This window comes from Haplochromis burtoni, unplaced genomic scaffold (genome assembly GCF_018398535.1).
Source record: "Haplochromis burtoni strain Fernald_Lab_line unplaced genomic scaffold, NCSU_Asbu1 Contig_3, whole genome shotgun sequence".
Lineage (NCBI taxonomy): Eukaryota > Metazoa > Chordata > Actinopteri > Cichliformes > Cichlidae > Haplochromis > Haplochromis burtoni.
Genome location: NW_024582364.1, coordinates 4,239,607 through 4,266,926, shown reverse-complemented (window position 1 = coordinate 4,266,926; position 27,320 = coordinate 4,239,607). Strand labels below are relative to the sequence as shown.

The following is a 27,320-nucleotide window of genomic DNA, read 5'->3' as shown; positions in this document are numbered from 1 at the left end:
GACTACCTTTAAAGGTTCATTTGATATCATTTTTTTTTACATTCCCTGGGTTTGATGGCCTGCTACCTTAATCTGAGTTAACTCTCAGCTCTTTGTAAACTGAACTTTTCCTCCAAATAGTTGCTCATTGGTATCGAAAGCCAAACTGGAGGAATCGTTAGATATATATCTCATGATTAGTGCATAGAGGCCAAAAAGAGAAGGAGTATAAACGAAAATAAGTTCAAAGGAATGTGAGAAGGATTCGATTTTTCATGACAGCAACCGAACACCTCCCATCTAATGCTGCTAAAGGATAGCTGGTGATAATGTTATTCTAAATTAGCCCTATTAATTTCCTCCCTCTGAGGAGACTCCAGAGGAAGGTCACTAATCCGCAAGGTGAAGTAAGCAAAGACAATACTACCCAATTACTAATAAGGAAGTTGGTTGAGAAAATTTGTTTTTAAGAGCTTTAAAGCGTGACATGGGGGAGTCGGTCTCCATTTCAAGGCAGCGCTGAGGGAGGAAGAGGAGAAACTAAAGAGAAACCAGGTGATAAAGAGCAAACAATGCTGGCCAACAGAAAGAGGAAGGGGATGAAGATATGCTGAGACAAGATTAGCAGGAAATAAGAAGTGGATTAGTGAGGGCTTGACTCCTCTGAACACAGATCTTTCAGTTTTCCCCACAGTGTTGTGCTGCCTGACACTAAGCCCAGCTCTTTATCTTAATCCTCTTTCAGCAACTGTTGGGGGTCCCTCGAGCAGGAAGTGAAGAGGGTGGTTCACTTACCTCGAGGCAGGCCTGGCTGAGTTGTTTCGGACACGAAGTTTGATGAAGGGACACGCAAAAGAGGAAACGCGACTTCTAATTTGAAAGAAAGCCTCACCTTCACCGTTAAGGCACAGCAAGACAAGAGATGGGAGAGACAGGAGTGTGATGGATAATGAGTGAGCGACACACACACACACACACACACACACAAGACAAATGCGTTGATTTCCCTAAATCCAGGGAAGGCTACATCGTTTTTATTTGAGTGTTTATTAATAGGTCAACTGTCAGCCAAGCATCCAAGCATACAACAAGTTATTCTTTAGCTTTTGATTCACGTTCTGAATGTAAAGGAATTACAATAGGAAAATGAGCAAAAAACAAAACAAAAACAAGAAAATATATTTACATACTGCATTATAAATATGTTAAATGTACATCATTATACACAAGTACCAAAGATGGTCGGTTAACGGCAAGGCCAAACAGAAGTACCTTAAAAAAATATGCCAAAGAAGAAACAAACAAACAAAACAAAACATATCAAAATACGGTTTGTTGGTCAGGAAGACCGAAAACCATTTCAGTTCAGGAGTTTGTCTTCAGATAAAAGCATTAAGCTAATATTTACACTTCATCTTGTTTTCAGGGGAAAAACAGGCAGATTTCTAGTGTTTTTTTAAAATCATCTACAGTATGTAAATAAGGGTAATCACTGTACACGCTTAACTCCTCTTACTGATCCCCTTGGACAACAAAATGCACTCAATGAAACAGGTTGGTCAAGTAAAGATCAGAAATAAGGCCAGTATCACATTACAGTACTAGTAAATTCAAAGAAGTCAGTTTGATTTCTTTTGGGGATGTCTTCAAAGATTAATTTGACATTTTATTAAATATGCTTATGCGCCTCTTGCTGGGAGGAAGACAGGAGGATCGATACGACTGTTAGGTGTGCATAAACTCCAGAGCAAGAAACCCCAGAAATATAGGGACGTATGGAGTAACTTCTTTATTAAGCCTAGTTCCATCGTGGTAACGGCTCTGTAAACAAGGTGCAATGTACCTAAGTAGAACCTTTACCAAATGTGGTTGATAACTACTTCATATGGCTGCTCTGGAAAAACATCTGTACACAATCTTCCCATCAAGAAAGCAAATAAGCATATTTTTTTTTTAAATGTCAAAACTTTCCTTTACAGTATCTCCATCGCCTGGATGAATAAAACCCTCTTTTGACCCCATGGTCATTTTCAGTAGGCTCTGAAAACAGGAATACTGTAACGCAACAACAAAACCATGTAGATAAGGTACCAAGTTCACAACTTGCTCTGTAAACAAACATTCTGCCTATGTAAACACGTAAAATCAAGATGTTTTAAAACCTCACAAATGGCAGTTTAATAAAAGGAGAAATACACCCACATTGTGCCGACTCCATCTAGTCCCACTTACTCTAAATGAGCTGGCTTATCACGTCTGTGGAATACTGTACATTTGTAATAATGCAAACTAATTATACTCGTCTCTCTATATATATGAACATCTTTGCTCATTTGAATCCCTAAATGTCTCACGTCAGTCACGTGAATGCGCGTTGTTAGCTCCCTGCTTTCGGGCTGACAGGTTCTCAGGGGGAGAGCACAGAGGTTTAAGGAGAAGGTAAAAGGCTGCTTCTCATCGACTAAGTTCAAACTTCTTATAAGGAATAAGGCAAAGGAAGAAGAACTACTTTTTACAGTGGTCTGTACATTGTTACACAGTTATGATCCCAAATCGTCACTGACAGTTTCTGTCTCCTCTCCGGCGCCCTTTCAACAACAGAAATGCCCACGAACACGCGAGCACAAACGTATCGTAGCGTTGTGTACGGACGCACACGCGCGCGCACACACACACACAGTACCAGTATATGCATTTCACAGCAACAACAGAGGAAGTCTTCTTTAGAGTACCAAATACGACAGCCTTCGGCCCCAGGAGGCGAGTGGATATTCCAGGACGCTCACGGGATGAAATTGCGCGAATCTGTGTCAATTATCAACACAATCTTGTCATTTGGGAAATTACTCCAACAAAAAGATTGTAATGGCACAATTTCACTGCTTTAATCAAACCTTTGAATCTGAATGAATTCTGATTGAAGAGGAACGCGTACAAAGCCATGTGGCTCACTGGTCATAAAACATTATGCCCTTTAATTCCTTTGTAGTCACGGACACTTTTACCCGAGCATCACAATAAGGGTGGCGAAGGAAATGACTCAATTTCACCCGATAGGAATTGTGCAATCAACTCCTTTATGATGATCTGAATCCATTTCCCTGTAAATTAAGTATCTAAATCATTTGGACTCTTTAACTATAATTGCTTTGCCTTTGTATATGAATAGTATGTCAAGAGTTTGATAGCTGTGTTGAAGACATGCATCATTACGAAAGCCTGCAACAGCCACTGATATCAAGAGAGATTTAGTTTCTTTCCCACATCAGTGTTTTGTCACTTCTAAAACTATTCTTTACAGTTTTATGTTATTACACTTAGGATTGGAAATTTGAAGGAAGTTTCTCATTCACACTGTATAATCAGTTCACATCGCAGAAGGGGAAGACATAAAAAGGAAATGTTCAAGCATTAAGGAAATGCTTTTCGTAGAGTAGGTATGAATGCCAAAGTAAGTCATTTGTTTGGTTGACGCTTAAAAAACAAAAAAGCTTAAAGCTCATCGTGATCACTTCAGACCGAGATTGAATAAATTTAACAAACAACAGGAATAAAAAATAATAATATAAAATAAACAATGTACAATGTCCGAAACCCCAAACGCTCCCGCTTCTGTCAGCGCGGTGGAATATCTGCAGTAGGTCCGTCACTCCTGATACCTATCCGTGCGTACTGGTTTTGGGTTACACAGTGTGAGAAACAGAGGAGGAAGTACTGGGAGGAGACAAGGGTGGGTTTAGGTGGGTGCTCGTCTGCAGCTGCTTTCTGGCTCCTACATGATGCTGATACTGCGGTTGAGCTCACACTGGGCATTGTTGTTGTTGATGTTGGGGTTGCGGCGGCTCATGTTGGGCGTGGGCACGGAGGTCAGGCTGCTGGTGTCGTTGGGGCAACCGTGTTGGAGTAATATGTCCGCGCACTCCTGGCTCACAGCCCGCCGAGCGTAGGACAGCGGCGTTTGGCCGCGGGCATCTCGGCTTTTCACATCCACACCGTACTGTGGGAGAGAATGGTTGGCAAGAAAAGAACAAAGGCCAAATTTAGGACATAAGCGTAAAGTACAAGTAACTACACGTTATTTTTGGCACGTCCTCTGGAATTAATGCTTATGATTTAGGTTCATTGATTAGATTTAGTAATAATGTGATACGTTTTTGATTTCCCTGAAAGCACTCTGTGAAAAGCCCTTTTTTGGTGGGGTGGTACAGTACTGTGCAGTCTTGAGCCATCCTCCACCCCCCATTTCTTTGTATTTTACTAGGAAAGTTGGAAATACAGCATATAAGAAAGACGTTGTTACATCTGAACAAGCACAAAAGCCAACATTTGGTATGAACACCTGTATGTATGACACAGCTTCTATTGGGCAAGCTTTGTACATTGTAATGACCTCCTTATGTACTGAGACCTGTTAGGGCTGATTTTCAGTCCAGTTCTTGTATACACTGTTTTCTCCTTATCTCCTCTGTACATAGTGATGATGACTAATTAAAAAATGGTTCCTTGCTAAGTTGTGAGTGCCGTTTTTATTATATTTGAATGATTCGTAAGTCAGCGTTAAGCAGCTTAGGAAAAACCCTCCTCTGAAAATGGAAGGCACGTGACTAATCCACAGCAGCCAGTGTCCAAAGAAAACCCTTGAAGATCTTCAGAAAGCCTGGAGAACTATTGCTCAAGACCACTTTAAAAACATTACAAGAAAGCCTGGATCTTTGAAACAAATGAGGGGTGATTCAAGACTTTTGCTCAGCACTGCATTGAGTCATTATGCTGGCTAATCAGAGGTATATTACAATTTTGTGTGAAAATACTAATATTCTATAATATTTTGCCTCCTACATTTGCCTTCCCCCAAGGTTCTCCTCTTTTTTTTCACATTGCCAAATGAATTCTTCCATGTTGTGAAATTATGCCCAGTTACTCACTGAAATACCTCTGTTGTCCATCCAATTCAAAATGCCACCTAATACTAAGTACTTAAGTGCTACTATTTATACCAAAACATACAATGAAACAGTAGTTTGTGTAGATTTCCAGATAATTTCCCCTAAAATCACTTTTGAATTACTTTAAAATCATTTAATAAGTAAATTTAAAAATAATTTTTCCATGACTGACAGTTGCAAATGCTCTGCTGTGAAAGCAGAATTCACTGCTTCAAATGTTCATCCACCTTTAACAATGCTCCCAACAACGCTCAGTGGAGCCCACTCACCCAGATGAGCAGCTGTGTGATGACTACATTGGCCATAGCGCACGAGAGGTGCAGAGCGGTGCGTCCATCTCCATCCCCGTAGGTCTCATTAACCTCCTCCTTGGTGCCATGGGCCAGCAGCAGCACCACCAACCTCAGGTCATCCTCCACCACCGCCCGAAGCAGCTGCTGCCCCAGAGGCACATCTGACTGGGGCAGTCCCACCAGGAACAGCTTCTGCTCGTACTTGGCTCGGATCCAGCGCTCCTTCTCTTCCCTGGAGGGAAGGAAATGACAGGGGCAACGCAGGTCAGGCAGGGTGAAACATGACGAAGACGCTATGAGCAATTTCGCACCCAAGTTAAAGAACTTTCTCGAAACGTATCTCATAATTCAGAGGCCTTGACGTAAAGGCAAAGACATGTACAAAAGGAGAAATGCAGACACACAGGGGAAATATTAGAGTAATTGGCCTAAGAGACTCACCGGAGTGCAGTGACATTTCTAAATTATTAGAGCACAGGAAAGTGACTAGCCTTCACTATCACAGTGGGAAATAATACAGCAAGATGTGCTGGAAAGATGAGAGAATGCCAAAGGGTGTGACGCTTTGGGCAATATTCCAGTTTCTAGTGATTATGGTCGTCAGCATGACCGTTAAAGCCTGGCCAGCTTTCTAAAGGTTACACATCCTGAACAGCATGTCTGCTGTGGACAATACGGGAAGGCGGGGGACGTATTTTTATCAGCACTGTCGGCTGTCAGTCTGAACTGGTGGATCCCCTCCACAAAAGAGGCAGTGTGTCTCAGAGCCCCAGTCTCCCTTGGGGTGGCTGGGCCCTGAGTCAGATCGATGGGGCTGAATGGCAGCCAGAAAGGGACAGTGGGATGTGGGGCTCCTTCACTCCAGCCCGCAGCAGAGAATAGAGGATGAGGGAAGGCTCCATCCTCTATCACCAGGCAGAATTCTATCTATTGCTCTCCATCTTGACCCCCCATTTCATTCTGTGCCCACATACAAACTGTACAAATAGGAAAGGGGGAGAAAAAAAAATCAATATCAATACGCAAATGACTGAGCATGCCCAGTGTGGTACTAACCCGGTGACCCTGTCAGTCGGTGTGATAAGAGGAGCAAAAAGAGGCTGTTGTTTGGATTTGTGGGTGAGTGACAGAACGGGGAAGGTTTGTAAGGATAAGTTAAAGCAGCAACGCTGGCTAGAGTGACAAGGCTCTCATGGGACTCTCTATCAGCGGGTGGAGGCATAGCAGCAAGTACAAACGGACACTCTAACTCAATTCAACTGTATTTCATCATCAAATAATGGCCAGCTTTCATCATCATTTATTAAAAAATTACCTTTGGATGAGAAGTGGAAGAATCTGTCTCTACACAGTGAATAACATTGTGTATGTATCAGCTTACTATAAAGACCTGGTTTACACAAATGAAGTAAGACAGTTCTACATGCTCTGGTTTAAGCTATCCATCATGTAAGATTGAATTTATGAGTTTTGTTAGTTTATCTGTTAATATTTTCCTCCCTTTTCTTCCCCTCGCCAATTTCCCCACAAACTGAAATCCCCAAACATAGCTCACAAATATTTTTCTTTCCCGAACAGCTGGATATTTCTTGGACAGATTAGAAATCTGTGGGTTAATAATAATAATAATAATAATTGTATTTTTATAGCACTTTTCAAAAAATAGGGTGCTTTACAGTATTAATAAAACTTACGCAGTGAAGATAAGTACATATATTGAAACATACAGACACGTAAACAGACTTACGGTCAGACACACATACGTGAAAATAGTTGCAAAAAAATGGCCGAAAATAAAAGGGGAAAAGTTTAAGGGAGCGCTAACCAATAAAAAGTCAATTAAAGCAAATAATAAACTTTTGAAGCACACACTAATTTATATCAGCAGAAGTGCATTCCCTGCGTTCATCATAGGAAAGGAACGTTTATACAAAGTGTTTTTCATCAACAGTGCAGCTCTATGGTATGGTCAAATTTTTGGCTACGCAGATAATGAAAAGGATAATTTCACTGTTGTTTTTAATCTATTCACAGTATTTTAGCAACAGATCCTGTTAGCGAAATCTCAATCAGAAACAACCATTTTAAAAACAGCAACCAAACTTCGCCACTACTTTTTATTGCCTTAGCAGCCAGGTGTCGAGGCTGCCGACTTACCGCAGACAGCAACTGTGTTCAGACTCATATGTCAGCTGCCAGGCTTACTTCACAAAGCAGTCAGTCTTGCACAGAGCAGCCTGGCACCCGTCCTAACTACAGGAGTTAAGGATGTGATGAAAAAGGGGCAAGTCTTCTTCTATCAGCACCCAAGCAGAGATTGATTAACTGCAAAAAAACCCAGCAGCTCATAAAGCTACTTAGCCCGCATCTCAAAACAGCCTTAAAGTAATTGCTCCCATAGACACATGGGTACATTTTTTTTTCATTATGACCTCAAAGGGAATGTGGTAATGTAATGTAATGCAGCAATGACGGAGAAAGCCCCCCCCCCCCAGCATAAGCAAATCTTTTCTTTAGGCAAAGGGTATTCTGTGAACAACAATACAGCCCTAATAGCAGGCAATTGCTGTGGCTCAGTTTTATGGTGTAAGACCTCCATCAATCCCTACTCAGTCATTATGTGGGGACAAGCCGGTTAGCAAATCAATTGGCCTTAGAATCGGTGGTCTGCTCAGAACAGGAAGGGGCCGTCCTGCCGTCCACCATTATTTCCCTTCTTTACAGCCAAAGACATTTAAGTTTGTCAGAAATCTGACTGACTGGCTGTAATCCCGAAGGCAAACTCTACAACCTTTAACAAAAATCTGAGCAGGGTTAAAAACAACCTGTTGTCCAAAGTTTGCTTCAGAGAGCTGGACGCTGAATGAGATGCTGAATCCGTAAAGCCCAGTGAATTGATATGAGCTAAATGAGGCAGAAAGTTAGCACCAAGATGTGAAAACAAAAAGGCTGAGGAGAGCCATTAGGAAGACGTCAACAACTCAGAAAGGAGCCCTGAGGGCACTTTGTTAGCCCTCACTACGAAATCAGCCCTGGAGACCTGCAGAAAAAGGCCTCGCTCACTGCTGATGCTGTGCTTTAAATTCAGCAAGAATAGACAGACCAGAAAAAAAAGCTAGAACAGCCAGGCAGTGGTTTAAAAAAAAAAACAACCCTCAGCTGCTGCCACTTGAAAGAGTGTGAAAGGAAGTGAAATGGTAATCCCGCCTCTGTCTTTTGTTTGAAATTGAAAAACAATCCAAACAGAGGCAGGGTTTAGACAGTCGGGGGGGGGGAAACTGAGACCCTTGAAAAGGACACTTCCTCACCGCAGGAGGAAGAAAAATAAAATCAGCAGATTTCGCATGTCAAAGTGCCAGGACAGAGTAGCAGGGGAGGTAGAGAGGGAAAGGAGAGTGAGTTTCACAGCATGGGGGGGAATTTTGAAAATTGAACTGATGGTTAGTTCTCTATATACGAGCAGACATCTAAGCACACAGACACTAATTTCCCCACCCAGGCTCGAGCACATAGTTGTTCTAAATTTCTCTGTCGCTTAGGGATTAGAGGGGATCTTAAGGTTCCCAATAAAAATGCCTGCGCCTCCAACCAAAAAAAGAAGAGGTGTTTGCTTCGCTGCAAACTTCCTCCGTCATCCAGAGTTATCTCACGGCCGATCACTGCTGTTTAACTTTCTTTCGCTGGCTTTGATTCCAATGTAATCTTTGGGCAAACATCAAAACACTTACTGACTCTAAAGTGGAAATGGGATTCCTGCTTAGAGCTGGTGTCCCCTTTCATTTTCCTATGCGAAGCCCACCTAGATAAAAGCAGCCTTAACAGTGGAGAATGGCCTCTTTTATAATTCTATTAGAGCTCCGTCCCTCCAGCTCTCTGTTGAGCAATGGATTCTGACCCTGACTTAATTAAGTGGCAAATGGCAGAATGATTCTCCTAAATCCAGCCCACGGAGTCAAGAACACGTGACTGAATTCAAATAAAGAGGAACAAACAAGGATAATTAGTCAAGCCTGAAAGACAAAGGCAAGCAGGAATTTATAGGAAGGGAAGGGAAACTGAGACAAAGCGGGTGGAGCCAACGGTGGAGGAGCCACAGGAATGACCAATCTGAGTGCCTGCAATAGTGGTGCCTTGGCCTGGAGGAACAGGAGGATGGCCATCGCACATCTTTCACATGCCGAGTCCTCCTAAACTATCAAAGCGTCTAAGCTCCTCCCACTCGTCCATGATCATCCAGAGTCACTGTGGATACATCAAACAGACGCACTGAAGGGTGGAAATGGCAGAGGGAAGGGTCTTTGGGTTTGACCAGCCTGAACAGACTTCACAGTGGGGGTGGGCGACTTGTATGGGACCAATTCCCATGCAGCCAGCAGCTTCACTTCCACAAACCGAGGGGTGGGTGTGTGTGCGTGTGAGGGGAGAGTGAGGAAGAGGGGCAGCAGCAGAAAGACAGAGAGGGGGCTCAGAGGGAAACTACTGAGATGAACAAAAAAAAAAAAGAGCACACAACAGGGAAAGAAAGCTGGGCCCCAAAGCATCAAAGGTTGCTAAGGGCAAGAAATGAAGGAGCAACACAGTAAACGCCACAGCAAGAGTGCTAAATAAGGCCTCCTATGGTCCAGCGGGTTACACTGTAGACACGGTGTGCTCTGCTCTGAGAATAACAACACAAAAGAATTAAGACAAATATTTTACAAGTGGAATTGATGCTGCTTTTCTCGCTTCAAGAGTGCGGTCTGAACAGATGACCAGAATTCAAAAGGTTGTTGTGTTGGGCTCTAAAGAAAGGCCAGTGGAAAAGCATCTGGCTGCTGTAGGCAGGCAGAGGGATGAGTTGAATATATTGTGACATTAATGAGGTTGTCAGCCTCCTCATGATGGAGTGGCTGTGTTTTTGTGCCAGCAAGACTAACACCCTTAAATGCTCATGCTGTTAACCCCTGCTGAACCCTCGCCTCACATACAAAGCTGAGGGGACGACGAGCACATGCCCCCCCTTAAGTGTGCGTCCCAGTGCACGCAGGTTTTAAAAAAAAAATCTCGATCACATAAAGCAGTTGGGTTGGATCCTTTTTTTTTTATTAGTCTTTATTTTTTAATGCTAACAATATGGAATCTTAATTTCATGGCTTAGGCCCCTTCTTCAATGAAGCAGTCCTTCCTCTATGTCCACCTGGCCCTGAAACCCGGTGGCATGTGGGCAATTAGTGACTACAGTACCACTTCTCCCACACAGGGCTAATTACTGACCTGTGGGTTTCATTTAGAGAGAAACAGAGGCAGAGGACATGGTAAGGCCCAGTCATTCATTTGTCTTAATTAATTACTCTTCCTCCACCGGGGCTCCTGGCAAGGCCAACTATTCTAAAATCTCTCTGGAGAGTTGGTGTTCCCGCACTCGTAACCTGTGAGTAGCCTGGAAGCTTTGCTCCATGTTTTGGGAACAAATATGCAGCACAGAGGCCAATCTGGTGAGATCCTAAAACAGAAGTTTATGGCTGATATTATTATTATTATTTAAAGCAGCAATAAAGAACTTGGCAGGGCACGCCAAGGTGGCACTGCTGGAGCAGAAGGGGTTAAAAAAAGGCAACGGGGCCAGGTTTGGAGAGGTTAGCGGTGTGATTCATTTTTATTACCACGCAGCCCCTGCAGGCGGCAGGAGTGGCAAATTATTTCTGAAACAAAGTGGAGGGCTCTCATCAGAGCTATTACCTGCCTGTGGCCGAGGGCAGCGCGGAGCCTACAGAGGGTGACAGTGAGAGGCCCACGTCAGTGAGGGATAGCCGTCCACATCCGTCCACGCTCCAGGACATCTCCCCCAAATGAGTCTTGGTGTCTTGTGTATGTGTTTCATTTTTTTGTGTGTGTGTGCGCGGCAAAGGATAGGGGTAAAGTTAACCGCGAGACCTCTCCCACAGTTTCCGTAAAAATAATCTGTAGTGTTTTTCTATCACAAACATGCCACGCAATTAGAGGTGACATGCAAAACACAACGACTCCCAGGTGCTAATTAAAAGAACAACTCCCCTGCAATATGCTGACTGCAGAGATCAGCCACAATGCACAGCTCCCGCAGATTTATTATCACACATTTAACTGTATCCTGGCCAGATCTGACTTCTGCTGTTAGCATGTTGGCACTACTTGATACTGAAGAAGCTTTACCGCTCTACCAATAAATAATTATTTATAAATCTGCTGGCTGTAAGGCGTTAGCACAAGAGAAGTTTAGTTAATCGAACTGCTTTCCTTGTTTCGTTCTGGGAAGAGATCCTATAAGATGAGGACTAAAAAAACTGAAGAGAACACGAAAACCAGCAGACTTGGTGGCTCATTAGAACCTGAAAGCCCTGAGCATTTATTGGTGGATCAATAGCAGTTATAACTGCATTATAACAAGCCAAAGAGACTTTGTCTAACATGCCTATTCCAAAAATATTCAAATTTAACACAAACTTAGAAAACATTGAGAAATATTTATCTAATGATAACAAAAATCCTTTAAACGCACGCATACTGGTGCGTGGGTATTTATTTGTGAATTACATTAATTGCATTATTCTCACACGGACAAAAAAGTCTAGTTAATAGCTCATGCTTAAAAAAACAAAACTACAGCAAATAAATTACTACCATTGTAAATGATGCTTTATTGGTACCTTGCATTCTTCTGCAAAAGCAGGTAATCCTACGTACATATCCATGCATATTAACAAGCTTTCTATTATGATGTCTGTAATCATTCTATTCTACGCCAGCAATTGCACTGCTGTGCAGATCCGCGTACGACAAATCTATATATTGTGTTCTTTCGCACCCGAATATCATAAGCTAAAACAATCTTGTGGATGAGTGCTTTTAAGTTAAATCTCAAAAATGCAAAAGGGGTAAAACTAGTCTTGCAGGAGACATTCTATCAGACGCCGACTTGATATTCAGGTAGTTACTGAATCGTTTAGATTAGGTGTCACTAATGTTTAGTAGAAGTCAGGAGCTATACACCGCCTGCCTGGGTGCCATCACAAAGCTGCTGCATGTCACCGGTGTGACACAATTAAAATTCTCCCTTATGTGCGGTGCTCAATTTAAGAGAAGCACCCACAGAAGTGGCGTCAGAATTCAATAAAAATAATAAAAGAAACCGCATCCCTTTAAATTGGTTTGAATTCATCATTCAGGATAAAGCAAAATAGTCCGATGCAAAGCAGAGCAGAAAGTCCAGAGCATCTAAATGACCGGTGTCCATATATGATATTTCCAAGTTCTGTTTTTTGGCTAAAGATTAGTTATCCTGCAAATGAGATTTATTGTTTGACAGTGAAAACTAATGGAGATGCTGCTCCGGGATAAGATCGGATTTTTTAGACAATGAAGAACCTTCCTGCTCGAGGCGACGTGCGACTGACAGCGGTAGGGAGAGAAATCAACATCAATAATCTTTCATCAAGTCCACAGTGGAGCACTTTCACACAGATACCATTCAATAAACAACTGTAGGCCATCATTCAGGTCTGAACTGGCCGGAGAGTCAGAGAATGAATCCAAGAGGAAAAATAACTGAAAACTTGCTCAATGTTGCACAGATAATTTTATGTGGGCCAACTGTGAGCAGAAAAATATGCATTTCCTAAAGAAAGTAGTTCATAAAGGATACAATTTGCAGTTTTACAGCCTTATGCTGCTTTCTTATTAAGAGATCTAAGCTATAATAAGTGATTTCAAAGGTTAAACTCACGGGAAAAAAAGACTATGAATTAGCAGCAATGGAGGTTACACTCATAATTAATGAAACTCCAACAGTAAGTTTTGGCATGTAACAACAATATGTTATAAGTGTAATATTAACTGTTTATATGCCACTTTTGGCTTGTAAATAGCGCCACTGCAAACAAAGTGTGCACTGGCCTAAAATGCACGCATCAATCAAGCCATAGTATCACCCGAAGGTTGGAATTAGGCCGGGAACTGATGACCGTTTCCACTCATAATCACTCAAGTGCTTATTAGAGTTAGAGGTTTCAACCGATTAACCTATTTGTAGTCCAAAATACTACAAAAATAAATGACCAGCTCATCAAGCTTTCATAGCCCAACGTGACATCTTCCTAATACATTCTCTTCCACACCAACAGTTTGAATTTCACTAAACGGTTCAGGTACTTATATCGTGCTTTAGTTGAGCACTCAAACCACTTTCTACTGCAATTCACCCTCTTAGTGCTTTTATGTAACATTTACACACTCAGACTCAGGGTTCAGTATTTTGCCTGAGTATATGTCGACACATGAATTGTAGGAGCTGTGGAATCGAACCTCTGACCTTCCAACCAGCAAAAGACCCGGTCTATCTCCTGAGCAACAGCTGCCCCAGTGCAATAGTCCTTTCATGTTACAAAGTAGGACCATTATAAAGTGAGAGCGGTTCATTTATGTTTAACACATTCTTGCTATTTAACATATTATACTGTCTTAATCTACTAAGCATTGGCTTAAAATGACAAAACAAAGATGTTACACCTCTAAAGTCTGTTACATTAAAATTTTAAACCTAACGACTATTTATGTTTCATTATAAGACAGGTTGGCCACATTGATTGGATACTATCAAAATACATCTACATTATCAAGTTGGTATGAAAAATGTTTTCTAATTAGTTTGCAATAAAAAGGGTCCCTGTAATGCCATATTGTTTTAATTTTATTATATATTTAATTAAAATTTGGAAAGATTTTAGTCTCTGAAATGTAAAAACAAAGGTAATAGCAAAGAAAGTAACCAGACGTCCTGCTTTCTTAAAGTTACAAAAGCTGTGATGTTAAACAGTCTAATGCCACCAGGGAGACCCTACAGACAGTCTCTGTGTGACAGACAGAGTGATGACCCAGGCCTGTATGATGGATATGTGACAGGGCAGCTTGGGACCTGAGGGCTTGTCTCTCAGGGTGGGGTTTAGCCCTAATGGTGTGCTTAATTACCTGCACAGCCACACAGCAGATCATTAGTCAGGCGGGAACGCTAGGCCTCACCTGTCACCAAGAGATAAACAATCCTCCTACCAGATCTCAGAAGAAAGGGAAAAGGTATTTGTCGGGGTGGGTTAGGTTAGGACAGGCGTTCACAAGGTGAATGGAAAAGTGTCATTTAAGAAAAACATATTAACAAGAGCCGCTCGCCAGGATCTAAAGTAAAACACACTGGCTTTGCAAACAGTGCTGAGAAAGTCCCAGACTTATCGGCACATGCTGGATCTTAAAAGAAAGCCTGAACAGAGAGCTGTTTCAGATGTGGTTTTGGTTTGCTAATTTTCTCTTGATTAGTACTTACATATCAAATGACAAACATGATGGATATGAAGCTAGTCAGAGCATTTATCAGGCAAGTGCAAAATGATGTCACATTCCTCTGGTGAAATATGGTTTTCCAGTGGACAGAGGGTCCGAAGCATAACAGAGACTGTTGATAACAACAAAGCAGTGACTGATACAAGAGAAGCACAGCGATCAGTGTGTACAGGATGGACTGACGCTCAGACATAAAATACTGTGTTTTTGGCTCAATAGGCTGACATTTATGGACCCCTGGTGCTTCTTATGGAGCATTTTGCGATGTGAATTGCCTCTGTTCAAATGTGGGTGGCTAATAAATGGCAGCTAATGGAGAGAAGACAGCGCTGCCTTCTCATTCTATAATCTCAGCACGCTTCATTAAGCAGCACCTTTATTTGTAGAAGTATGCTAACCTGGTGCTGTCGCTCCCTGGCTTGGTGTACCCCTCCAAAGCGCCTTCCCACACACTGTTGGCCATTGCGTTACCGATGGCAGTCATCACCATGCTGAGCTCCACCGGCCAGTCGTCCAAGTCAAGAGAGCGCACGCGAGACAGGTGGGTGCCCAGGTTCCTGTGGATGCCTGAGCATTCGATGCACATCAAGGCACCCAAGTTCAAACTGGCCCAGTCGGGGTCTGCGTGACAGAAGATAGGAATTAATAAAAAAATTAAAAGTAGTAACAAGAGATGCTTTAAAAGCCTCACCAGGAAATTTGTGATCAACCTATTTTGAGTATGGTTTAATGTTGGTAACCTCTTCAGGGAAAAAAACCCAGTACAATTAAATTAGTCAGACAAGAATAATCAGTATCTGCCAAAACTGCAACATGCAGTACTTCTAACAGTGCTGAATACTAGTTCTAACTTGAGAAAAGCTGGTAGAAATGACTCGATATCAAATAAAACCTTTGCAGTTGCTGTTTGGTCCCCAAAATGTAGTTTTTTGCAGCTTCCCAAATGTAGCAGAACCTCCAAATGCAAACCCAACCCACTTTTATTATCTAATAATATGACTTTATAATTTTCATATAGCATTACCAACTCTCCTACAAAGTGTTTAATGTTCTAAGTGGAGTTTTTTGTGCCCTGTTGCACTGTAGGTACATTGTATGGAAAGTTTTTAAAGTATTTTTTGACAAAACTAAGGAATCTGGTTACAGGAGTATGAAAACTGAAGTTTTTTTTTGTTTGTTTGCTTTTACGCACGACGTGATAAATTAAAGATTAAAAAACCCTCTCAAAATCTTGGCCTCTACTACCTTTTGTTATGTCACCAAAAGAGGGGAAGAATGTTGGTTTTTTTGTCTTTAATCTGTTCCTTTAATATCTGTATTTCATATGTAATAGACAATGTGTTCAGATGTGTTTTAACCGTAGAGAGTTATACTCACTTGGTGCGTCACAGTCCACACAGAAGCTATTCCCCCTCACGTTTCGTATGGACTGAATGGCCATTGCATCACTTTGGCTGCCCAACCGAGACTGTGAGAAATGAAGGTGAGAATAAATCAACGGGAACTAATTATTTCACTGGCGATCACGAGAAAGCAAACAATTATAGCTGGACTCAAATTATAGACAACAAGGAAAGGGAGAGAGAAAAGGTTTTTCAAAGTCTCGGGAAAAGACACAGGCAGAGAAAATATGAATATGAAAATTAGGATGTGTCTCCCCAGTATGCTGACACAAGCCGTGTTCTATCTCTGATGTCTGTCACTTCTAATAAGAGATCCCCCACACTGCGGTGCACCTGTCTGACAACCTCCCACATGTGACAGCTTGAAGTGGGGGAAGAGAGGAGGGTGAAGGCGTGATAAAGGTTGGAAAGAAGGAGAAAAAGAGGAATGTAAATTAAGTGGGAGAAATGTAGCACAATGATGACGATCATGACGATGTTTTGATTAGATGATAATCGCCAACCCTGTCCAGTTCCTCTGATATTCTTTATCCTTCATGACAAACTGTACCTTGTTCTTTATGCTTTCACAAGACTGCAGGCTGGCAAAAATCTGGCTCTCGATAGCTTGGACCCACAGTTCCCTCTCCTCATACGTGGACGCTTCAAAGTTCCACGTCTGACCCGTCAACGACACAATCACGAACTCAAAGGAATCCTCTTGCTCTGGAAAACAAAACAAAAAAGACACACAATATATTAGTATTGATTAGATAATTAGATGCTTGGCAAGAATGTGTATAAAACATCTTTTGGTCATTTTAGCCTCTTTTAACAATAAATAGTACAGATAGACAAGAATTATTGTATGAGAGTGACGTGCTGCAAAGTTGACCAGCTAATATATTAGCTTGACTTGACACTGATAGTCATGAATTAGACCTAAAACAGATGATTTGAAGTTCAGCTCAGAAATCGGTGACACATCCAACGTTAAACAGAAAAATTGTGTTGGTGGTTCAACTGGAAACACATTGCTAAAAGACAATCAGAAACCACTGGAGACTCAGAAAAAATACTTATACCGCATCAGGGTCACAGTCACTGCAAAGTTAGCTTTATAACCTGTAGAGTCTCGAGCATTATCTGCTTGAGGTTGCTAAAGTCAAGGTCACCAACTTTCACCTCCCCTATTTGAGCTCTACAGAAGCTATCTGTGCAAACACATCGATAGACATTGCTTATTCTTTGAGTCGTCAACCCTTCTGTAATCAAAGATGCAACTAAATGATGCTTTATCAGAGGCAATCTCACCAGCAGACACATATGTTCTCTTAAAACTCTGGGATTGGTCAACTCTTGCCTACGTCTTACCAGAAAGACTAGTCTGGGAGGCAATTGTCCTCTACAGTTTTTGATATGAGGCTCTGGCACTGGTCAGGTTAGTTAGAGCAGAGCACCAGAAGAATGGCATTACAGCTCATGTTCTTACTTCTTAAAGCAGAGGCTGCTTTGTTGACAGTTACAGAGTTCATTGCTTAAAGCTGACAATGTGCATTTGATAAAATGATGTTTGTACAGCTCTCACTTGAATATGATAGCCCAAGATTAGCTCTCGATCTTTATTAAGCATCCTCTGGATCAAAACAAAAAGTAGAGGAGGAAAAATATCAATCCTGTTCCTTTTTTTTATTTATGTGTTTTAAACTTAAAACTTTAAAAAATGCTTCCCATGATAATATAAAATATATCTATAATCATCTGTGGATTCACTTTAATTATATTATTTAGCTATGATTCACTATACGAATGTAAACAATGAAGCAGACAAACAGTGGCAGTATCAGATGTGATGCTTAACATTTTGTTGCAAGTTTTTTGTGCTATATTTGTTTTTCCTTTTGAGCATTTTAAAGCTAATGTGGTACTGCTTTCCACGTGTGTTCTTTCAGGAGGCTTACTAATTGTCAACAAATGTCCGATATATTTATGGATGTGGAGTAAGCAGCCGCTCCAAACCAAATGCGACATCTAACTCGTGGACACAGTCAGAATTTTGCATTTCATGGCTTTGATTTGAATAACTTAAGCAGTGACTTCACTTGCTCAACTCATAGAAGAGACTATCTTGGTTCTCACCATAGGAATTTGATACTTACTTTGACTAATCGCACTACAACTTTAATGGCACACCCAACTTTGCCCAGTTCTTTTTTGGAAATGGTAATCTAATTGTTTGTGTGTGTGTGTATAAATATTATTTTAATTAACACACCATTTTGGTAAGTTTTTATAAACAGAAACTGAAAGGGACTGCCTCAGATCTGTCACTCTAGCCCCAGTCACAGAGGGAACCACTAGTCAATAAGCAATAATGTGTGGGAGCACCACTTACATTTAATTCCTGTGACACACCTGCCATTCATTAGAGTGATTTTGCACAGTATTATAGCAGGACTTAAATTAAATCTTAGGCAGCTTAAAAATGTGTCTAGAATTGAAGATTTAGACTGTCGGAACACCAAATAAGGCCAGATTTGGGTTTCATACAGAGTATACCAACACTAGCTTTCAAAGAGTTTTTGTAGATGTTTTGTACCGTTTGTAAATTAACTGCCACATTTCCAGCAACAGTTATTAGTCCAAGCTAAGCAGGTGCTTATAAATATTTGTGTCATATATCCTTAAAAATTATTTTATGAATCGACTGAATGCTAAAATCTACTACCAAAAATTTAATCCTTTATCCCCCAATTTTTCCTCCTCGTCATAACACACAGATACATTTTTAAACCAAGCTGCTTTGAATCCATTTTTCCATCCATTCACTGTGTTTAACTAAGATTTATGAAAATGTCACCTGTCGTTTGCAAAGAAGAGGTCTGACACAACATATGTTCCAACACATGCTGTAATGATTCTGCTGTTCAGCAGCAATTCATTAACTCTGTACTGTACCCGTGTAACGTCTCTGGTCTCTGCACATGCTTGAGCTCATAGCCAAATGATTTGTAATTACCTAATTATGTCTATGCAAATAGTCATCTCATTTGCATAAACCATGCTTGGAGGACTGGAGGCAAATAGACACAAGAGGAAGGGTTTTTTCTTCTTCTCCTCCTATGTAGCTTTTATCCAATGGAAATAGTTCTACTGATAAGCTATCTGTGCTGCTGTTTACTGCCAAACGTGTTGACATAATTTACCATTAAATACGTTTAAAAGTTTTTTAATTGCACAGATGCATTGATGCTTTTACTGCAATCCATTCCGAAATCTGAACACGAGGAGATGCTTAACAATAAACGGCTTCTGTATGAATTATAAAATGAGGGCTATCACATGGCGATAAGATTGTCAGGCAAATCATCTAATCAAAGAAATTACTACTTTTTCCCCCATTCATAATCAATTCACCCTCCTTGCTGTGAGACACGAGCCTGTGCTGTTAAATGACAGATGTCTGATGGACGCCACTAATGTAGCGATCCCTGTGCCGCGGCGGAGGGCCATCTCTTCAGGGGGAAAGCAATAATCCAATTAGCTCGACGCCGACTTCAATTATCTGATTTAGTTTGTGGAATCGACTTCAGGTCACAGAGAATCAATAAAGACTTGGAAGCCTCTTTATTTAGACTTATAGTAGAAAAAGTCTTTATGTTGGTGTGACATAAGAAAACACTGATGGGATTACAATATTTTTAAAAAAGATAGAAGCCTACCATTAAAGATAAAGAAGCAAATAGGTGAAAGAAAACAAAAGAAAATTGCATTTAGAAAAAAGAATAATTGCAAATCCCACAGTAGAAATCCATTTTTCTTGTCAAATATACCTTTAGGTACAATAACTAATGCATTTGATTATAATTTGTGATTTTCAGACTCAAATGTTGTTGTACTTGTGTTTTCATCTTTTTAAAAACCTGAACAAAGCTAATTATTCTGTTGGCTGCCCAGGCAATAAATTGGAGGCATTAAAACACTTTCATTATGGAGATTAAAAAAGCGACGGATGGCTGGTTTCTTAAACTGATGAGTATACAAGGCAAAACAAATCCAATTCTCCATGCATAGTAATGCACACACGTGAAACATGGTGTAACCACGGAGGTAGCACACGATTGTATGCAGCAGGAATCTTTATGTGTGACCCATGTACGGTCATTACGTGCAGCTCAACTACACAGTGCAGCAATTCAGCTCCACGTGAGCCGAGGTCAGAGTGTTTCAGTAAATCTGAGCGTGAACCGAGTGTCAAAGGTATCGCTGCTATCTCGCAGGCACCTGCAATGATGAGCTTGTACAAGCACCATTAGCGCTTCTGTTATTACTCAATTGTTGCGGTTAGCACACGGCTAACAGAGGAACCATCACCTTCTCACATTAACATAAGCATTAACCTCCTGACCATATCAATCTGGGAGCCTAAGGTCAACAAGTTCTTGCCAATTAGAAGTAAATTACCACAGCTCTGCAAGTGGGCGGACGAGGAAGAACACAATTTAAAGCCAATGGAGGCACAAACTGTGAGGAATGACCAAACTATGATTTCCCTCAATTAGCATGGCATAATAAAAAAGAAATTATAGTGTGATGGCCATAAAGCTAAAGAGGAAGGAACAGATAAAGATACACATCTTCGTCCGACATTAAATGCATCATAAAACTGTTCAGTCACAGGTTCATTCGCAACTTGATGGCTCCTCGCAGCAACACAAAAGCATTTTAATTAGCAAAACATTTCTTCAAGATACAAAAATAGATGGCAAATAGTTGTTGTTTTTTTACATATTAACTACACTGGACTTACATGAGTTCAGATTTTTTAAGTACCTCTGCTTAAGTAGTTACATTGTGTAATTACAATGTAATTACAAAGGAATATACTGTACCCCCCTCCCCCTTTTTGATTTCATATTTAAGTTATATGTTAATGTGAACAAGTGAAGTTATAAGACAGACTGTGAGCAACCATCGTTCATCTTAGAGAGACGGCTGTTTTTCTGACTTGTTATGATCCTGAAAAACGTGTTCAGGCATTCATCTGTGGCAGGCTCGACTACCGCAGTAATGTAGTCCAGTAAATATTCTTCCAAAAACATTAGAGGAAGGCTGCAGCTTTTCCATACCACTGCTACAAGGTTATTAATCACATTTAATGATGGAAAGCACATGATGCCAGTTTTCTCAGAAGTACACTGCTTCTCACATTCAGCCTGAAATGACCAAGTTACACTGATGCCAGTCGCTTTATGTGCCAAACTGTTCAATACCAAACTGTCAGACATGCATTATTCCTCACAGAGACAAATTAATTAGGGATACAGCAGTTATTGTCAGTTCCGCCCAAGCTTCAACTTGCTACGTTCTAATTTTAAATTGTAGAAAAGCAACCAGTACGGCTCGTTGCGTTATACTTTTAAAGACACACCTCTTCAATCTGACACTAGAATTGCTAAATAATAATAGCCACATCTAGAGTCACTGAAGCATATGATCATTTAATCAACATTACATCTTGGGAATACAAGTGTAGAATAAGACAAATTTAGGGTTTCAGTCAGAAAATTGTGTTTCTGTCACTCATATAAAAAGTGTGCTTTGCTGTGACATGTGTCTCGTAACGTGTAACTGCAACGCGCACAGATATAAATGCTGCCGATGGAGTCGGCCACTAGCGCAGGCTGCGTCATAGGCTCTGCATAGATTCAGCGCAGGAGCATAATTCAGGCGTTACTCTGTCCAACGATTTCACAATGGTGGAGGGAAATATTCATTATGTAGATGCACTGAGAGTCATATGGAAGTCTATTCGCCCTTCCATTTCTCTCTCCTTCCTCTCTGTTCCTTTCTTAACTTTAATATAACAGTTTCTTTTTCATGTTTTAATATGTTTGTGCTTTGCCTGTTTTCAGCAGGGCTTCGAGTCCTGCTCTCTATGTTAAACATTAAATTTTTGGATAGTGATCTACTACAAATTCTAAGTGGAGCTCTGTGTTATGTTAAGATATATATTTTGTTTGCTTTATTATTTATTTTAGTATACTGTCTTCTACACTTTGTACGCAGGAGTTTCTAGACCTGAATCCACTATTCACACATAATGCTTTAAGTGCATTTAGGGGATAGCTGTCTCCTTTGTGTTATTGTACCGATGTTATTGAGTACTTCCTTTATTATTGACTGGTTGCCATTAAAAATATTTACTTGATGTGCAAAAATCAAATTGAAACCTCACAGACAAGACAGTGACTCGAGGATGGTGCTTCCTCTATAGCTGTGCATGTGCAGCAGATGTACCATCGAGAACCTGTGAACCAGATTAGCACCTCAGGGGGTTTGGTGCTGAGCCCAGCTGTGCTGTCTAAAACGCAGTCTGCAACCCTGGATCTATCTGTCTAAGCCCTTCAAAGACCTCTGGAGACCGGTGTCACAAACCCTTTGAGATGACTTAGCAAACAGCTCTTCACCTTGAGGACTCTTTATTTCATCTATTTGCGTGAGCGCTTCACTGAAATGACAAGGTGCAGAGGTACATAAGGTGAGCTATTGTTTTGGTGTGTAGGATGTGCTGTTTTGTGTCGTATGCATGCATCAGGCAGTCACTTAAAGAAGTGCTTGCCGTTCCCGTGAATTAACGAGCAGTTGGGAAGAACAGGCCAAGGCGGTGCCATCTGTAAATGTCACAGGCACTGCTTGCTCATTTTACACATCATTAAAGCCAATATTCCTAACCTGTATCAGAGCAATCAGGAGCAGGCCATTACTGCGACAGGGGCCCCAGGGGAACCACGACCAAACTCCGAAAGAAAAAAGCAGAGAGGAAGAGAGAGATAGAGCACACTCTTTATCTATCTGACACACACAATTCTGCACACTTTTGCACGCACACACTCGTGCTCAAACAAACGAGGAGCACACCTTCCAACAATAAACAAACACATGAAATCAGCACCAATACCACTACCCTAATAGCTAGTGCATTTAACAACAGAGCAGAATGAAAACAGGGCCAATTATACATGTATCTGTGGGCAGTGTGTATAGAGCCCAAATGAGAATCTTGTTATTCCTTTCCCTCTGTACTGTGGCGCTCAGAAAGCTAAGCCATTACAAGAGTGGAGGCTCCAGGGACAGCTTTCGGAAATGAGAGCGAGTCAGGGAGTGACAAAACAAAGTATTGAGATAAACACCCACCATTAGCACAGGCAGTTAAACCTCCATTTCCTAATCCCCAGCTGGACTCCAGAGGATATTAACCCTTACTTTACTAAGGTGCAGGACAACAGAATACTGGATTACAGCCGGACTCTCAATATAAGCAAAACTTTAGCTTACTATCGACTGGCCTGGGTTAGGGAACACAGTCCAAAAAAGTTTTGATGAATGAATATTATAAATGTTATAAAAGCAGTTAAACATTTTGCAGCAGGCACTTAAATATATTGTGTTACTAGTTGTGTTGGTGCACTGTATGCTAGGCGTTCTCATTTAACATCACTGCAAATTGGTTTTGTTTCTTTGTCCAGTTGCTAGCAGGTAAATATGTCATTAATTCCAGATTATTACACTTATCACACTCCTAATCCGCATCCAGTGGTAAGCTTCTTCAGTCCATTTATACCTCTTCCTTAGCCACAGTACAGATGATCTGAAACGTGCTACATTGGTATTAAAGCCCATTTAGTTTTCAGTGTTTGCTTATTTAAGTCCGTTTGCGTTCTTCATGTTCATATATAAAGTAAAATGATTCCACTGGGTCGACTGTGGCAGACTGACAACATCAAATTTAGTTTAAATGGTTTTTAAATGAAAGATGATCTACAGTTTTCAACCAAAGTGAAGTTCCCATCAGCATCAGCATTCCGGCCACGATCTTCAAACTGATTCAATTTAACCTTTCCAGTAATTTAACAAGGGCGGTTACCATTATGATTCTGAGAGTCCACACTTTTACAAACACAGAAATAATTTCCCCGATTCTCCTTTAACTGCTGATAAAATTACATCGAGTGCTTTCAACCACTTTAAACTCAATCAGCTCAAATTTTAAATGAAACTACTCAAAGATTTAAAGTGATTATCCCGTTTCTGCACTTTTTTTAATTCAAAAATTAATTTGTAAAACAGAGTACACTGAATCCAATTCTGCTCTGTCACAAACAAACGCTTTATTCTGAATGCCTCCAACTGAGAAAAAAAGGAAGATGTTATCTTGCATTTATGTCTTCTTATCATATATTATGACTTAATATGTCATATTAATGTGAAATGTTATGAATGGTTTTTAACTATTATCATGTCTGAGTGCTTTAATAATTTTAGATTCAGTAGGTTATACTGAGGGTCTCCTATTTGTTGATGTTTAGATGCAGATTTATATTACATTACATTTACACCTAGAATTCATCATATTCATTTTTTCTGGAATTTTTACGTCTTTTTGTTACTGACAGTTACTTTGATAGACAATAAAACACAAATTCACATTCAAATTGCATCTATTACTACGATTTCTAATCAGGCAGCTAAGCATTTACTTATAAATATTAGGAGTGTAAGTCACATCAAATCTAAAATTATATTTATAATATGCATCGCTTTCGTGGAAGTGTTTGATTTTGACGCTGCAACTAACCTTTAATCACTCTTGCAAGAGCTACATTCAGACACTCCTTTGACTTCATCGCCCGAGTTTTTGATCTGTTACAGTTTGTGTTTTTTCTCTGTTTTTTATGGGTAAGCAGATGCACTGAAGTCTCAAAAATGACAAAAACAATGACTCAAATTAAACGTTAAACTCCTACTTATAGAACAAAACAGTTGTCAAAATGGCACGTTAGTTGATGATCTCATACCGTAATCTTTTCTAAATCTAATAGCAGATATTATACGTCTTAAATTTGACTTATAGAAGTTTTAAATAATAAAAATGTTCTAGTGTCTGAAGCAAGTTCCCTAAGTCTTCAAAAATGGACGTGCAGTTTGACGGCCTTTGTTTGACTGGACGTCTGCAGATCTCGTTACCGTCTGCACATCAAACACATTCTTATTTTCTTTTAATTTCTGCCACTTTAGCAAGAATAAATATCTCCACCTATAAAACTGGAAGCATCAGCAAGGAAGGTCTCGTCACAGTTTACCTCCGTCCCGACACCCCCCACCCCAGCTCACATTGGGCAAGCTAAACTCCCCAAAACAATGAGCATTTGATACACTTTCTTTAAAAGAGAAATACATTAATGATGCTCCCTGACAGTCTGCATTAATCAGAGGGGGCTCCCCCTGAACACAACTCTTTATCGGCCATCGATTTTCCAGTGGGTTTATGGCGAGCGACACATCGAGAGAGCTCGTCGCCGGGCGGCTGCTGGGAAACACATTACGGGGCTGTCAGTTGTCTCGCCATGCATCCTGCATCATTCTTTAAGCACATGAGAAGTTCATTACACCGCACAGCTCTGACAGTGCATAGGATATTAGGGACTGTGTCCCTTGTGCCTATTCTTGGTGCAAGTGCAGCGCATTAGACGTAACAGAGAATTTTGACTTTATCCAAATATGGCTTCAAATTGATTGTGGAAACATGGCCTTGCATTAATTTGAAATAAAATCATTTTGAAGCACAATAAAAGCTAAATTACAAGAGAGTACAACGGATGACTCAAACCCATTTGAAAGTATGAGCCCATCTGCCGAGTGTTTAGCCTGTAATCTTCATACTAATGAACTTAGTTTTAACATAAGTCTAAATTTCTCTCCACTTTAGCAGTGATTTGGAGAAGCCTCGCTAACTACTGTAGTGCCATATTTGGAAATTATGTTGCAGCGACTGTCTCTCCAGGCTCCCATGTACATCCCACACGTCCCATGTTGACCAAAATGATTTCTCACCTTAAGACGCTCACGCTGTTTTGATTTATGATGCTTCACAACTACTAAAATTCAATTTCAGCCTGCATTGCATGCTTCTGATTTGCCCCGTAAATGAGATAAACTGATAGCAATTTATTCAAGGATCCCACCTCATCTCTCCTCTCTCTCTTTCCTGTTCTTTTAACAGGAGACACAACTCACATCCCAGACTTGGGTGAATCCAATATTTAAGCGATACGTCTGTATTCCAGAGCATTCAGCAGAACAGACAAGCTGATGCTAATAGAAAAGCTTGCAGAGAACAATGAGAGAGACAGAAAACAATGTGCATGTTTGATGATGTGAGAAACATTGAGAATCTGCCTCCTCCTGTCTGATTACTCTTATACTTCGGGCTCTGAAGTAAACCTTGCACCGTGTGGTACACTTATTGCCGAGATATAAAGGGGTTCGATAATACCAGCCATCGCTAAGTGAAGACTTTAATGTGACTGTGTAATTCTGTCAGGAGATATACATTAAGATCTAAGTAATGTCAAATAAAACTGAAGTAACGGGTGCCTTGGAAAAAAAAAGGATGCTTGATTAGATACACAGCAGCTCATCCCATTTCTTGGAAGCTGGATCGCTGTTTAGAATGTAAATAAAAACAGAATGCACTGCTTTGGAAATCACTTTAAGGCTGAAAATAGTCTGTTGAAACTGCTACATTTTACAGCTTTTGAAAAGTATATAATCATTTTGAATTTGATCCCAAGTACATGGTTCAAAAAAATTGGGGCATGCGTCATGGAAGACAATCTGCTCGCAGATAATTAGGTTAATTGGGAACGTTATTGAATATACATCTCCAAGAGACCAGACGGAAAGACTTCGTGGCCATATAGTTCAATAAATTAAGTGCATAAAAATGCAAGGAAGGTGGGATTTCATCACCATGGTACACAGTTTGTAATTTATTTAGCAAATCGTGGATGTGGCATTATCGATATAATAAAGCTAACCTCAGTGATAGCACTGATAACTTATATATCTGTGAAGGCACCATAATGCTTAATGATAAATACAGGTTTTAGAGCAGAATGGCTGCCATCCAGACAACGAGACAATGCCACGTGTTAAGACAGCGCGGCAGACACACTGAAAATATAGTGACCATTATAAAAAAATAATATATAAATGTATTACAAAATCAAATTGAAATATATTATTTCAAAAAACAGCAAAATGTCTCAATTTCAACATTTCTATTCTGAATTTAACAAATCTTCAAATGACTGCAAATCAATTCGATACAACGTCCCAACTATTTTGGAAACAGCGATGTCTGTTCTGAAGCCTAACCCAGACTACCCCTACAGAAGCCGATGTCACCACACACTACCCTAGCAATAAAAAGGGCACCACTTATCTCATACCACTTATCTATGTGATGCTGATGATGTTCCCTCTATATAACAATGTGGTCAGCAGACCCATTCAGACTTTAAAGAGAA

The 27,320-nt window shown here is 40.5% G+C and overlaps 1 protein-coding gene across 3 annotated transcripts in view; it reads right to left on the bottom strand.

Annotated features, from left to right (window-relative positions):
• Positions 1–977: 977 nt before the first annotated feature.
• agap3 (ArfGAP with GTPase domain, ankyrin repeat and PH domain 3) overlaps positions 978–27,320 on the bottom strand; it is a 118,422-nt gene continuing 92,079 nt past the window's right edge. For all 3 annotated transcript variants that reach the window (XM_005912600.3, XM_042219741.1, XM_005912599.3), the window contains exons 14-18: positions 16,520–16,674; positions 15,944–16,034; positions 14,965–15,187; positions 5,195–5,450; positions 978–3,976 (exon numbers count right to left, since the gene is read on the bottom strand). In XM_005912600.3, coding sequence (XP_005912662.1) covers positions 3,752–3,976; positions 5,195–5,450; positions 14,965–15,187; positions 15,944–16,034; positions 16,520–16,674 — 950 coding nt within the window. In that variant the 3' untranslated portion in view covers positions 978–3,751. The remainder of the gene's footprint in view (positions 3,977–5,194; positions 5,451–14,964; positions 15,188–15,943; positions 16,035–16,519; positions 16,675–27,320) is intronic.